This window comes from Sminthopsis crassicaudata, chromosome 6 (assembly GCF_048593235.1).
Source record: "Sminthopsis crassicaudata isolate SCR6 chromosome 6, ASM4859323v1, whole genome shotgun sequence".
NCBI classification, from domain to species: Eukaryota; Metazoa; Chordata; class Mammalia; order Dasyuromorphia; family Dasyuridae; genus Sminthopsis; species Sminthopsis crassicaudata.
Window position 1 is genome coordinate 167627740 of NC_133622.1, and position 16748 is coordinate 167644487.

A 16748-nucleotide genomic window follows, 5' to 3' on the forward strand; every position below is an offset into this window, starting at 1 on the left:
AGCTTCAGTTCATGTAAATCTTTCTTTCCAGGCCTTTATAAAATCAGCGTGCTCATCATTTTTAAAAATAGAATAATAATATTCCATTATCTTCATATACCATAACTTAGTCAACCATTCCCCAATTGTTGGGCATCCACTTGCTACAAATATTTTTGTACATGTGAATCCCTTTCCCTCCTTTATGATTTTCTTGGGGTACAGATCCAGTAAAGACACTGCTGGGTCAAAAGGTATGCACAGTTTTATAGCCCTTTGGCCATACGTAGTTCCAAATTACTCTCCAGAATGGTTGGATTGATCCTCAACTCTTTATCTTTTACCTTTCTAGGTGGCACAGTGGATAGGGGGATGGACTTAAGATCAGGAAGAACTGACTTCAACTGTGTAACTCTAGGCCAATCACTTAGCCTCAATTTCCTTATTTGTAATGTGAGGATAAAATGAGGCAATAACTATAATACTACTTTCCTCTCCTGTCCCTGTTTGTTCCCTTTTGAATTCACAAAATTTATATACAAAATTCTGTAAGTGTGTTGTCTTCAATTTTCTTGGGTCTTAATTCAAGAAGTGAAAATGGTATTGAACTTACTTCTTTCTCCATATCTAAATAGTCTTCTAGAGTGCTTGATTATAAAAAATAAGCCACCTTCCCCCACCCTCTTCCTTCAAGATCACTGAAGACACTAAGATTCTAAAATGAACTTTGATTCTAAAATGAACTTTGATTTTTTTACTTTTATGAGAAGAGAATTACTGCACCACTATAAAGCCCTTTCCATTTGTTCACTTAGCAAGGTTTCTCTTGTTCCTGTGTTTGCATCTCACAGTTTCTTCTTAGCATAGGCTTTTAAATTAAGAATGCTTACAAGTTCTCTCTTTCTTATAAAGATCCATCATTCCCCGGTAAGATTATACTCAAGTTTTGCAGGGCAAATTGTTCTTGGTTGTAATAATTTATCTTTAGCTTTCTGCATATTATATTCTCTGTTCTCCTATCTTTTAAATGAACTGCTAAGATTTGTATGAGTATAATTCTTTCTTGGTATCTGAATTTGAATTCTTTCTTCAGCTGATCCCTCTGTACTCTCAATACCACCTGTGTTGAGGCCTCATTAACACTGCGTTGTTGTTTAAAGATTTTTTCATCGCTGTCTGACTAATTGTGATCTCTTTTGGGTTTTCTTGGCAAAGATACTGGAGTGGTTTTGCCATTTGTTTCTCCAGTTCATTTCTACAGAAGAGGATCTGAGGCAGATAGGGTTAAGTGATTTGTCCAGAGTCACACATTAAGTGTCTGAGGTTGGATTTGAACTCAGGTCTTCCTGACTCCAGGCCTAGCACTCTGTCCACTGCACCACTACCCCCTCCCTAAATTATTCAATAACCTCCTACTTGTTATCTCATGGCCATTTGCTTCCCACTACAATCCATCCATCATATAACTGCCACCATACATAAGAAACATTGTGGGGGGTAAGGAGGCAAGAAGGGTTAAGTGACTTTCCTAAGGATCAAACAACTAGTAGGTATCAAGTGTTTAAGGCTGAATTTGAACTCAGGTACTTCTGACTCCAGAGCCTATGCTCTATCCACTGCATCACCTAAGGGAACAGAAGGAAGCCTGGAGGGAAAGTGACATAGAGAATCTAGAAGAATTCTATTTGTATAAATAATGTCCCATTTCTTTTTCTACTACCTCCAACAAAAAGGGAATCATATTATTCAAATTGGAAATTTAGTTAAATTAAATATTAAAACTTCTAGAGCACAAAAGATCAGAATGTGAAGGGAATAAATCAGGCTTTTTGGTCTCCATATATCTTTAAAGTAAAAGTCCAAATATAGAATGTATCACTTGTTAAACATTCAGAATAAGACAATGGACAGAAGGATGGTACCTGCATAGGGCCTGGAATGCAAGATAAGACTCTCTCTATGTTCTCTGTGGTCACATCCACATCGTTTACAGCAGCAAGGATATCACCTAAAAGAAGAATGTGAAACAAAGTGAGGAGCTGTGATTTTAAATCTAGAAACCACTCTGGAAATAATGTAGTTCAATCCTCACAGAATGTAACATGTAACAGAGAAGTTCAGTGACTCACGAGTCCCTCACCTCAGTATCATTTTATCACTTCCCATGACCTCTTTTTCCATCACCCACAAATGCACCAATTCTGTTTACAATCCCTGAAATTCTCTTATTTGATGACAATCTCTTTGCCATTCCCCCTCTTCCCTCTCCAAAACCTGCTCCTCCTCACCAGGACCTCCACTGCCTTCCAGCCTTCCATTCTTTCCCAGGTCACCACTGCTTCAGTGGCTATCCTCTCCTTATTTCATTTTGGCCCCTTGGTGAACTAAAACTCCTCACTGTCCCCTTCTCTTGAGCTCCTTGTTCCCTTATCGGATCACCAAGTTTACCCTCCTAAGCCTCAGCCTTGGATCACTCCATCACACACATGTACTGCTGAAGAAAGCTGGAGAAAATCAGAAAGCCATGCACTTGGATCCACTGCAAATGTGTTACAGTTTCTGTGGGTTCTCACTGCTGCTAGGCAATCCTAAGCACTCTCCCACTTTCCAAACCTTTTTGGAAATGAACTTTCCAAAAGTTCTGTTGCTTCTGGGTTGTGAATGACTCTTCGTGACCCCATTTGGGTTTTCTTGGGTGGTTTGCCATTTCCTTCTCCACCTCATTTTACACATGAGAAAATGGAGGCGAACAGAGATAAGTGACTTGTCCAGGGCCACGCAGCTAGTAAGAATCCGGGCCTGATTTGAATCTATGAGTCTCACTGATCCAGGTTCAATGCTTTATTCACTGGGCCATCTAGCCACTTAATTCCTCAAACCTCCCATGGCTCCCCCTACCAAAATCCTCATAGCAGAGAACCTTGCCTCATAGTTCATTTAAAAATGGAGGCCATTGGCCTGGAGCTCCCTTCTCTCTTGCCTCCTCCATCTCCCATCACTCAGATGCCTCTGTCACTTTTTTCTTCCCCTGTCTCATATGATGAAATGGCATTGATGAATTGTTTCTCCTTCACTTCTAAACTCTCTTCAGTGGCTTCTGACCTTCTCATTCCATTGCAACTGCTTTTTCCAAAGTTAACAATCTCTCTAATTGCCAAATCCAGCGGCCTGTTCTCCTTCTTGACCTTTCTATGGCTTTTGATACTTCAATCACCATCTTCTCCTTGCTATCTCTTCTGCTAAGTTTTTGGGACATCCCTCTTTCTCTCCTTATTTTTCTCTTCTGTGACTATTCCTTCTCTGCCTCTTTTGCTGGATGCTGCTCCAGATCACCCCTCAGGGCTCCAAACTGAGCTCCCTTCTCTTTTCCCTCTATTCTAAGTTAATTGGTCATTTCATCAACTCCCATGGATTCAACTATTATTTCTTGACTGATGATGCTCTCATTTATTTATCTACTGTCTCTCCAAACTTCATATATGGAATCCCATGCTCTGACAGTGAAAGATCTGAGAAATTTCCTTCGTATATGTGTGGCCATATGTATAAAGACTAAAAGGAAGACTTTCCTCAGAAATTTTCTATCATATAAGGCAAACAACAGAAGAGTTGCTGATCCACATTGGAGATTTCCACACACTGTCAGTCCCCTACACTAATGAAACCACAGATATAAGCATTTTTAAAGCAAGAACATAAAATAAATTTTAAATCACTGTTGTACATAAGTACTATATATGTACTTATATTCCAAGATCATTTTTTTCTTGTAGAAACTCTTTAGACTTTGCAAAAAAAATCCTTCCTCACTGTTATTTCTACATTCACCCCCAATAAATGTCTTCAAAGAACATCAAAAAAGCTGAACAAAAATTGGCTGATGAAGCAAGTTGGCAGGTTTTCAGATTACTTTAGGAGGCTGCTGGCTCCTTGTTCAATAACTTTCTTCACAAATATAAGCAGAATCACGTCCCAGCCTATCTCATGGAGTGAGAGACCTGACTGTACAGAAATAGAAAGAATCTAAGGGTTGCTGACAAGGTGGGAAGGCTACTGGCAAGAATAACCAGAAGTTCTATTTAAAGCATTAGCTATTAAAGCATTATTAGATGGCTTTGTGCCATCACTAAACTAAATAATGTGTCAATTTAGGCACTGTTTCAAAACTTTTGTGTCTCTAAAACTTCGATAGTGCTTAATATAGATTCTAAAAACAAATTCTTGTCAATTGACAAATATTTATTGTCTTCTGTGTCCTAATTCTTGCAATAGGTTTTAGATTCCCTCTTTTTCCCATTCTCTTCATCTCAAAATCATTTGACATCATCTCTTATTCATGCAATTTTCCCTCCCAAAGCTAATACCTAATACTTGTACATGGGCCTATGATCCCATTTTTTCTTGTCTCTTCCAGACTGTCCCTTTGGTCACCCTCCCCCCAAATTCCTAGTCTTTCATCTTTCTCTATTGACTGGTTCTTCCCCTAATGCCTTTAAATATATTCATTTCCCTTATGTTCCCTTAAAACTTTTATGAACCCCTGCAATCTGTTCAAGCTATCTTTTTTCCCTTTCTCAGAAAAATTCCTATGTACTTTTGTAGTCTCTTTCTCCTTCCTTTTTTTCCTCCTCTCTCCTTCCTTTCCCTTTACTTTTCCTGCTACACTCTCTCTTTCCTGGAAACCTCATCAATTCTCCTGAAGTTAATATAATTTCTATTCATATAATAATAATAATAATAATAAATATAACTAATATTTATAAAATATTTATTACATAACAGACACTGTGTTAAATTAGCACTACAGTTTTCTCATTCAATCCTTCCAACAATGCTGAGAGACAGGTACTATTATTATCCTCATTTACAGATCACATACACACACAGAGGTGTTTTATATGTCCTTATGTATATGTGTGTGTGGCTCTTTTCTCTTGTGATTTTCGGTCCTGTGCCATCATTACCACCTATGCCTTATAGACATATTAAATTCAGTATGACCAGCTATCCCAAACAACACAGGGTCTTCCCCACCAAGATCCTCCTCTTCTACACCACACTGTTTTTGTGGAAGGCCCCACCATCCTTCAAGTATCTCAAGTTCATCCCCTTGACATCATCCTGGACACTTCATACTCTTCTCACTCTACTTATACAATCAATTGCCACATATCGTCTTGTTTTTGCTTTTAGGACATCTCTGATGTCTGATGTCTTCTCTCCACTCACATATATGGCTACCATTTTATTTTTTGTGGGAGGTATAATTTGTTATATCTAACAGATAACATAATCAACTATATAATATTGTGTTCTAACCAAATAAAGGACAGAATAGGCTTATGTCATTAACTACTAGGTGAGAATAAAATTCTGATCTCATACTTGAATACTATCCTTCCAATTAATTTTTTAATTTTTAATATTTTTTATTTTATAATTATAACTTTTTTTGACAATACATATGCATGGGTAACTTTTTTTTTTTTTTTTACAACATTATCCTTTGCATTCACTTCTGTTCTAATTTTTCCCTTCTTTCCCTCCACCCCTTCCCCTAGATGGCAGGCAGTCTTATACATGTTAGATATGTTATATCCTAGATACAATATATGTGTGCAGAACCAGATTTCTTGTTGCACAGGAAGAATTGGATTCAGAAGGTAAAAATAACCTGGGAAGAAAAACAAAAATACAAACAGTTTACATTCATTTCCCAGTGTTACTTCTCTGGGTGTAGCTGATTCTGTCCATCATTGATCAAATGGAACTGAATTAGATCCACTTCCATCAGAATACATCCTCATACAGTATTGTTGTTGAAGTGTACAATGATCTCCTGGTTCTGCTCATTTCACTCAGCATCAGTTGATGTAAGTCTCTCCAAGCCTCTCTGTATTTCTCCTGTTGGTCATTTCTTACAGAACAATAATATTCCATAACCTTCATATACCATAATTTACCCAACCATTTCAATTGATGGACATCCATTCATTTTCCAGTTTCTAGCCACTACAAAAAGGGCTGCCACAAACATTTTGGTACCTACAGGTCCATTTCCCTTCTTTAGTATTTCTTTGGGCCAATTAATTTTTTTTATTAAAGCTTTTTATTTTCAAAATATATGCATGGATAATTTTTCAACATTGATCCTTGCAGAACTTTATTTACAAATTTCCCCCTCTTTCCCCATCCCTTCCTCTAAATGGTAATCCAATATATGTTAAATACAATATATGTATACATATTTATAAAATTAATTTATACAATACATGTAAAATATTTATACAGATATAAAAAAGATATTAAAAACAGATCAAAAAGGAAAAAAAAGTGAGAAAGAAAATAAAATGCAAGCAACCAACAACAAAAAGAGTGAAAATGCTATGTTGTGATCCACACTCAGTTCCCACAATCCTCTCTTTGGGTGTAGATGGCTCTCTTCATAAGATCATTGGAACTGAGAGTTGCCATTTTAGTTCAAAGCTTTATCACCTGTCAACTACATGACGATAGCAGAATTCTGTATCAAGTTTCCTACCATCCACTGACAAAATAACTCATACCCTTCTGATAAAATAATCTTCCTTAAGGAAAGAGTTCTGATCCTGTCTTCCATGTGCTAATCCTTGTGATAGGCATCAAACTCCCTCCTTCTTCCTCAAATCCATCCACTATTTATTATCTCTAAAATATCAAAGCATCATGCTAAGCCTTCCATTGTATTCTCAGAGCTTAATATGGCACTTGGTACATAGTAGAACTTAATAAATGCGCACTGATTAAAATCATTTAAACTCTTTAGTTTAGTTTTTAAAACCCAATGCAACTTGTTCCCAATTTATCTTTCTAACTTCCAAGGGTACGACTTCTCCTGTGCTCTGGGATCCAGACAAAATGGTGTTTTCCTTTTCTGTTTCTCACAGAGGACATTTCCTATCTTTGTGTCTCTGTACTGATAATCCCACGTTACTAAAACACCTCCCTCTTTACCTCCAACTTAGCAAGTTCAGGATACAGTTCAAGTATCACCCCTGTTAGGCCAGAATGGGAATGTGATCTATGACTCCACGGAAAAACGGATATACCGTAAATAAAAGTATCGAGCAAAAGAAGCTCCAACTATCCCAGAGGAAACTTCCTTGTGAGCCCATGCCTTCTTTGTTCTGTTTCTATATGATAACTTATGTGGCTTGGTGTTGGTGTGGTGATCCATGAGGTTACTTTGTCCTGTTGCCACCCAGGACAACTGACCACTTCTGAGTAAAATCCTAATTTACCCAAATAAAATTTATTAGTGCCTAAGCTTTCTTTGACGTCTCAGTATTCTCTGGAAGAAATGACTCCGTACGACTGGCATAATCTGGGCAGGGCAGTCTGCCCCTTACAACCTTCTCTGTGAATCACTCCAACTCTAGGGGTCTTTCCTTGCAGATGAATTTGTATTTCCTAACTCCTGCACACGGGGATGTGTATCTGTTCATCTTATACTGAATCTGCTACATATAAGCATTCCTTCCCTGTTACATGCAGGGGCTCCTTCTTCATACTTGTATTCCAAGTGCCTAGCACGGTGCCTGATGCAAGGCAGGCACTTAATAAAGGCTTACTGATTGACTGAGAGAGAATCATAATAGGGTTTCTGTCCTCAGGGACCTCACATAATAGTACAGGGAGTAGGTAAATGTGTCCTCTGATCAATATAATACAAATTAGAATATGATTGTGACTACAGGTATAAAAATAGAAGGTGGTTTCAGATAAGATGAAGGAGAAATCAGATTAAGAGAATTACAAACTTCTGGAGGCCAACAGGATGGGAGCACCCAAAAGAATCAGGTGATGTTTTAAAATAATACCTCTCACTTGTCACTGTTCTCCTACCACTTTGTGGTTCTGAAGAACTTCACAGTCACCCTTTAAATTTAGCTTTTAATCTAATCTTCACCTCAGCTTTATAAGAAGAAGGAAAGGAGAGAAAGGAATAAAGCTCAGTTTTGCAGGGAGGACATGAATCATAACAAATGGATCGTCCAAGGTTACACAAGTAGTCTTATACCACAAAAATGTTCCTTGCACTGTTCATCCATCTGGGGCATGTGGATAGGGCAGTAGATCTAGAGTGAGGAGGACCTGAGTTTAACTATGATCTTAGATACTAGCTATGTGACCTTGGACAAGTCACTTAACCCTTTGCCTCAGTTTCCTTACCTGTGAAATAAGCTGGAGAAGGAAAATGGCCAACTATTCCAATAACTTTGCCAAGAAAATCCCAAATGGGGTCAGGAAGAGTCAGACATGACTGAAAAATCACTGAACAACCGTTTCATTCATTTATTCAGAGCACATTTCTTAAGCCTGGAGAAGGTGTAAAACCTATTCCTGGAGTTCTACCCAAGGCCAGTCTGCAATTGTGTTATCTAGACCAAAACCAGGATCTGGATCCTGGAAACAAAACGAGGACAATAGTCATTCTGCTTCTAACATAAGACTACTTAGTGCCCACTGAACATTTGTAGCAGCACCCCTATGATGCTTGAAGAAAGACACCAATAGCCACAGAACTTAGCAGCAGAATCCAATACAACACAGACCCAAACAATTTAAGACTGTGAAGTTCTCTCTAAAATTGCAGAGTTCCTAGTCCAACAACTAAGTTGTAAGGGTAGAAGGAGGAAATGAGAAAAGACTCCCATGAAAAGGAACTAAGGTTACCAGGGATAAACAAGACATATATCCCCCAAATGAGAATTATAAAACTCCTCTAAATTATATCTCAAGAACAAAGAAGAGCCTGGCCCAGAGGAAACGAAGAAAACTCATGCTTACAAATGACATGAGGGCAGAGAGAAAAGAACCAGAAAAGAAATGAAAGCATGAAAAACATTTGAAAAATGAGCAGATTAATGAATATGCTGCTAGGTGACAGTCTGGAGACTTACTTAGAAAATTTACTCGAAAAGCCTATTTATGGCAGAATTCTAACTTCATACAGAAGGCCAAAATACAAATATGGTAATGGCAGTTCCTGTTCTCCACTGATGGTGATATTGGTCAGAAGGAACTTCATGTTCACATAGAAAAGAAACAAAAGCCAGAAACCACTGCAGATACACTGTCGTAAGTACTTTTAAATGTCAGGTTTTCCTCCCCACTGTCCATCTCTGAGGCTGAGTCAATCTGCAAAATTCTTTGCCTTCTTCCTTTCACCAATCTAGAAAAGGCCTCCTACCTTACACAAACTGATGCTGAGTGAAATGAACAGAACCCAAAGAACATTGTATACAGTAACAACAAAATTATATGATGATCAACTCTGATGAACTTGGCTCTTTTCAACAATGTGGTGATTCACAGCAATTCCAACAGACTTGGGATGGAAAATGCCATCTGCACCCAAGAGAGAACTATGGAGATTAAATATGCATTAAAGCATAGTATTTTCACCTTTTTATTATTTGCTTATTTTTCTTGTATTTTTTCCTTTTGATCTGATTTTTCTTGAACAGCTTAATGAACATGGAAATATGTTTAGAAGAACTGTACATGTTTAACCTATATTGGATTGCTTGTTATACTGGGGACAGGGGAGAGGGTAGAGAGGGAGAAAAAAATTTGGAACACAGGGTTTTGCAAAGGTTAATGTTGATAACTATCTTTGCATGTATTTGGAAAAATAAAATACTATTTAATAAAAGAAAAGAAAAAGCCTCCTTCCACTTCAGGTGAGCAATGTGGCTTCTGCTGGATGCAGAAGCATCCAGGAGGCACCTATGATTCTCAATCCATCAAACAAGACAAAAAGACAACCATCACATGCATTCCAAAAAAGATGTGGATTTTTTCTTTGACTTTGTGATTGGTAGGCTTTTTCCCTCCAGGATGAGCATCCTAAAAGCTAACCTGTGGATTACACTGCTGCTATGTAGGTTGTATGAAACCACTCTGAAATCTCACTATTTATTCTTTCAAGGACAGATGTCTAATTTAGAATATTTCTATTCACAAATTATATATTTTCTATTATCTGGTTTTGGGCAAATCTTAAACTTTTCCTGGCTATTAGTGGGTTCGGCTTGTTGTGGTGTTAGTTTTAGCCAGGCTAAGATTAAGGCATCTCCGGACTCAGAGAAATGCATTCCTAGTTAAATGATTCCTGGCATGACAAATCACATGGAGATAAGCCCACGTGAACCTCACATGTCACAGATATGCAGTGAATATACACATGTGTACATACGCATGTATATGTATGCATAGATACAATGCATGTATAAACATACACACAGACATACACGCATGTGTGCATAGGCAGGGTTCCGAATGCTCAGTATTGTGGCTCACCATAGTGTAGTGGGGATCTGGATTCTTAAAGCCTTTACCAGAAAAGCTTGACCCTTGGTTCCCTGCAGAGTAACAGCCCTTTTGCAGTCTCTGCACCCAGCCTAGTTGAGTTCAAAGAGGTATTTACATTAGATGACAAAAATGTTGGCTAAACACAGCTTCTCAAAAACCAAGTATTAAGATATAGAGGAGTTTGGGCTCTACACTGGCGGAAGCGTGAGTGAAAGCCCAGATCTTCTGAATTACTGAAGCATGGAAACATAACTCATTTCACCCATGTACTCTCTCTGCCATACTTGCCAGCTGCTCATTTCTATGTGTTTATTTCAGAAACTAGAGCTCACACTTGGAAACATTCATGCATGTTGCCCAGGGAGTCCAAGATCACCATTTTGCTCAACATCTGCAAAGAGGGATACTTACCAATTAACACTCGTCCACTCTTCATGGCTGGGCCTCCTGGGAGTAAGCCGTGTACTACTAGTTTGGTGCCTTCCATTCTTTTCTTCCATTTAGTCTGGTGAATAATCCCCAGCAACACTTCCAGAAGCTTGAGATGCTCTTTTGCTTTCAGGACCACTGCATTTTTGGGGTTTACAAAGACAGACACATCTTTGTACCGTTGCTGAAGGATGATGCCCATTTTCTGAGTAGGCTGATGCTTTAGGATTGATACTGGTCCATTGCTGTTCTTTTTCTTGTAACGTTTTGGCAAAAGTCTTCGACTTTTCAAAATTTTGGAAAACTTCTTGAGTCTGGGTTCATATTTTCTTCCTTCTCGGAGATAATCCTCATCAAAAATGATTTCATTTTCACTGAATCTGACATGGTTCACAACTGGTATTTCGCAAATGAGGCTTTCTTCTTCGTTGTCACTCAGCTCTAGATAAAAAAGCTCCCCGTATTTCTGCACACTGTCTGACCATTCTGCCTCAAGGTCACTGTGAAAAAGAAGAAAAAAATTATACTTGGAGAACAGCCACAAACAAGGGAAACAACTTTTCCAAGATGTGTCTCAGAATCTTTAGGATTCCACTGCCCCCCAGAATTCTAATTTATTGTGAACATATCTAGAATCCCCTTAGAAAGTTTTGTGTGGAACCAGGGGAAAGTTTAAGTGGGGGAAGAAAACACTCTTGTCTAGGATGTCAAACAGCCCTTTTTAATGTCTTAATATTCACCATTTTATTGAACCACAGATGAGTAAGGATCTCTATCTGTCCATCCAGAGATAGCTGCTGTCACAATATACAGATCACTGGGCCTAGAGTAAAGAGGACTTGCGTTTAAATCCTGTCTCAGACATTTTACAAGCTGTGTAACACTGGGCATGTCACTTAATATGGATGCCTCAGTTTCCTCAACTGCAAAATGGGAATAATTAACAGGAGAAAGTTGTTGGGAAAATCAAATGAAATAATATTTGTAAAGTTTTAGCATAGTGGTTGGCACAAAATAGGTGCTATTTAAATAGTTATGTTAAATTATATACAATGCAATTTTCTTATTTTCTACTTCTCTCCTTCCCCTCATAGAAGTAAGGAGGTCTCTTTTTTTTTTGGACATCAAAAATGCATTTGGATACATGTCTCCCTTATACTATTCAGCAATACTGCTAATTTGATTGTTTCAGGCACACAAAACAATGACCATTTGAACTCTATGAACATTAAGAAATGGCTTTTATTTATGAGGTGACAAGATGATATAGTGGACCTGTGAATGGATACTATCTCAATCTCTGTTCCCTCATCTACCTCACCAGGTTGTTTGTGAGGATCAAATGGGATAGTACATGTTAATTTGCTTTACAAACCTTAAAATTTGCATTCTGTAAATACTCTCTGAACACCAGTTTCCTCATCCATAAAATGTAGTGGTTGAACTAAATGACTTCTAATGTCCCTTCCAACATTAAATCTATGGTTCTATGAGCCAATTTGCATTCACAAGCACAAAACCTATAATTTGTTAGACAATTCTCATAGATGATGGTAGGAGAACAGTAAACCACACATTTCATAATTTAACATGTGAATCAAAATATCTTTCTGAGAAGTAAGGCAATGAAAAAACCTAAATTCTAAAAATGCAGGAAAAAATACTGATTTTATAGCATCAGCTTAACATGGAATCAATCTACCCAAAGCAAAATTTATAAACCACTTTCCTTTTAATAAAAACTGGGGTATAATCATCCAGGCAGAGTTCTTTCAGAAATGCAGGCATAAAATGGTATAATTTGTATTCTGATCATTCAACCAGACAGAAATATAGCTACTTTCTTCATTAGCAATTCTATTCAAGCCCAAAGAGAAGTCAGAAATTAAAGGGGAAAAAAAACCCTATTAAAGAAATCTGAGGAAGTGATAGTTCAGCCATATTTGCCAGTCACATACCAGTTCAGTGCAGAGTAGTTTTGTTTTGATGTAGCAAAAATGCAAGTTCTAACCTTCCAAGGCCAAAGAGTCCTTGTCATTTCCCCTCGTCATCACCAACAAATCTTCAGCCAAAGAATCTCAGTAGCAGGAGGGAAGGCTCAGTGACTATCAGCCTAGACCATATCTAATCATAATTCTCTCAACAACACCTGGACAAGAATTCCTCCCGCTTCTGTTGGGACCCCTACAGGATGGCAACTCTAATCCCTCCAAGGGGAGCTTATCCAGCATTGGTAGAACTCAAATTATTCATGAACTTTTTTTTTTAATATACTAAGCTTTGCTACTCTGTGGCTTCTTTTCATTTCTATAGTTCTGCCCTCTTAGGCCAGGCAAAACAAATCTAACCCTTCTTCTCCATAATAATTTGAAGACCAATATCTTATCGTCCCAACACTTCCCTTTATCAGATTGGCTCAACCAATCCTTATGTGGCACAATTTTGAGGCCATTCACCACCCTGCTTGGTATTCTTGTGCAGGGTTCAGTTTATCAATATCCTCCCGAAAATGTAGAGCAAAGCATTAAATACAATATTCTAAGCAACTACCATTTATATAGCATGTTGAGGTTTGTGAAATGTTTTACAAATAATGATCTTTCTTTCTTTCTTTCTTTCTTTCTTTCTTTCTTTCTTTCTTTCTTTCTTTCTTTCTTTCTTTCTTTCTTTCTTTCTTTCTTTCTTTCTTTCTTTCTTTCTTTCTTTCTTTCTTTCTTTCTTTCTTTCTTTCTTTCTTTTTTTTTTTTTCCTGAGGCAAGTGACTTGCCCAGGTCACATAACTAGGAAGTGTTAAGTGTCTGTGAGACCAAACTTGAACTCAGGTCCTCCAGACTTCAGGGCTGGTGCTCTATCCATTGCACCACCTAGCTACCCCTAAAATTATTATCTCATTAAGGAGGAATTTATGAACAAGAAATAAGAAAAGATTATGAAATGCAATGGATAATTTTGATTATATTAAATTAAAAAGGGTTTGCACAAACGAAAACAATGCAACCAAGATTAGAAGAAAAGCAGAAAGATAGGAAATTTTTACAGGTGTTTTTGATAAAGGCCTTATTTTTAGAATATATAGAGAATTGAATCAAATTTATAAGAACACAAGTCATTCCCCAATTGGTAAAGGGTCAAAGGATATGAATAGATAGCTTTCAGATGAAGAAATTAAAGTTATCTATAGTCACATTAAAAATGCTCCAAATCGCTATTGATTAAGAAATGTAAATTAAAACAATTCTGAGGTATCAGCTAACACTTATCAGATTGGCTAATATTAGCAAAGAGATTACAGCAATCTATCACCAGGATAATACACTATGGGATTTATACCAGGAATGCAGGGTTGGTTCAATATTAGGAAAACTATTGGCATAATTGACTACATCAATAACAAAATTAACAGTAATCATATGGTTATCTCAGCAGATGCAGAAAAAGCTTTGGACAAAATACAACATCAATTCCTATTAAAAACACTAGAGAACAAAGGAATAAATGGAGTTTTCCTTAAAATGATAATGTCCATCTAAAACTATCAGCAAGCATTATATGTAATAAGGATAAGCTAGAAGCAAAAGATCAGGAGTGAAACAAGGATGTCCATTATCACTACTATTATTTAATATTGCACCATAAATGTTAGCTATAGCAATAAGAGAAGAAAAGGAAATTGAAGGAATTAGAGTAGGCATTGAGGAAATAAAACTATTACTCTTTGCAGATGATATAATAGTATGCTTAGAGAATCCTAAAGAATCAAATAAAAAACTAGTTGAAACAATTAACTTTATCAAAGTTTCAGGATGTAAAAAAAACCCCACACATAAACCATTAACATTTCTACATTTTATCAACAAAGCCCAGCAGCAAGAAATAGAAAGAGAAATCCCATTTAAAATAACTATAGACAATATATAATATTTTGAATTCTACATGCCCAGACAAACTCAGGAACTATATGAACACAATTACAAAATGCTTTGCACATAAATAAAGTTAGATCTAAACAACTGGGAAAATATTAGTTCCTCATGGGTAGGTCAAGCTACTATAATAAAAGTGACAATTCTACCTAAATTAGTTTCTTTATCCAGTGCCATACCAATCAAACTGCCAAAAAATTCATTTATACAGCTAGGAAAAATATTTACAAAATTTATCAAGAAAAACAAAAGGTCAAAAATATCAAGGGAATTAATGGGAAAAATATAAAGGATGGCAGCCTAATCATACCAGACCTCAAACTGCATTATAAAGTGGAAATCATCAAAACCATTTGGTGCTGACTAAGAATTAGAATGATGGATCATTGGAATAGGTTATATATACAAGACACAATAGTTACTAATTTTATTAATCTACTCTTTGATAAACGCAAAGATTCTAGCTTCTAGGATAATAACTCACTATATTTTTACAAGATCAGCTAAGGAAACTGGAAAATAATGATGGTAGAAACTAGTGATAGACTAACATCTCATACACTATACTAAATTAAGGTTGAAAAAGGTACATGATTTAGATATAAAGGGTGATATAAAGGTATAAAGCAAATTAGGAAAGCAACAGATAGTTATTGTCAGATCTTTGGAGAAGGAAGAAATTTATGACCAAACTAGAAATGCAGAACATTATGAAATGCAAATTGGACAATTTTGATTAAATTAAAAAGGTTTTGCATGAATAAAATCAATGGAACCAAGATTTGAAGGGAAGCAGAAAATTGGGAAACAATTTTTCTAGCCAGTATTTCTGATAAAGGTATCATTTCTAAAATATATGGAGAACTGAATCAAATTTGTAAGACTACAAGCAAGTCATTCCCCATTTGATAAGTAGTCAAAGGATATGAACAGATAATTTTCAGATGAAAAAATTAAAGCCATTTCTATAATCAGGAAAAAAATGCTCTATAACACTATTGATTGGAGAAATGCAAAATAAAACAACTTTGAGGTACCACTTCACACCTCTCAAATTGGTTAAGAAGACAGGAAAAGATAATGATAAATGTTGGTGGGGATGTGGGAAAACTAGGACACTAATGCATTATTGGTGAAGCTGTGAACTGATCCAGCCATTCTGGAGAACAATTTGCAACTATGCCTAAAGGGCCGTAAAACTATCATACCCTTTTACCTGGCAATACTACTACTAGGTCTATATATCAGAGAGATCATAAAAGAAGGAAAAGAACCCAAACGTACAAAAATATTTATAGCAGCTCTTTTTTGAGGTAACATGATATTGGATGTTGAGGGGATGCCCATAAATTGGGGAATGGTTGAATAAGTTGTGGAATACTATTGTGTATATAAGAAATGATGAGCAGGTGGATTTCTGAAAAACCTAGAAAGACTTACACGAACTGATGCTGAGGGAAGTGAGCAGAACCAGGGGGACGTTGTACATATTATCAGCAACATTGTACAATGTAATACAGTGATCCAAGACAATTCCAAAAGACTTGTGATGGAAAATGACATTAACATCTAGAGAAAGGACTATGAAGCAAAGTATTTTCATTTTTTATGTTTTTTTTTTTCTTTCCATGGTATTTCCCTTTTGTTCTGATTCTTCTTTCATAGTAAGACTAATATGGAAATATGTTTAACATGTTTGTACATGTATAGTGGATATATAGTGTATATCAGATTGCTTGCTATTTTGGGAAGAGGGGGAAGAAAGGGAGGGAGGGAGAAAAATTTGGAACTCAAAATCTTACAAAAATGAATGTTGAAAACTATCTAATGTAATTGGAAAAAATAAAAATACTATTAAATAAAACAAACATTCTTTTATTGGGTCTTTGAAACAACCCCAGGAAGAAGGTGTTATTATCCCCCATTTTATAGATGATGAAATTGAGGCTGACCACAATTAAGTGATTAGCTCTAGGTCATATAGCTAGTAAGTATGTAAGGCTGGTTTTGAACTCAAATGTTTTTGATTCCAAGTCTGGTGTTCTATTATCCACTGAGCCA

General features: G+C 36.6%; 1 protein-coding gene across 2 annotated transcripts in view; it reads right to left on the reverse strand.

Annotated features, from left to right (window-relative positions):
* INTU (inturned planar cell polarity protein) overlaps nt 1-16748 on the reverse strand; it is a 105151-nt gene that overhangs the window by 60972 nt on the left and 27431 nt on the right. For both annotated transcript variants that reach the window (XM_074275550.1, XM_074275549.1), the window contains exons 2-3: nt 10747-11264; nt 1902-1987 (exon numbers count right to left, since the gene is read on the reverse strand). In XM_074275550.1, the coding sequence (XP_074131651.1) occupies nt 1902-1987; nt 10747-11264 (604 nt within the window). The remainder of the gene's footprint in view (nt 1-1901; nt 1988-10746; nt 11265-16748) is intronic.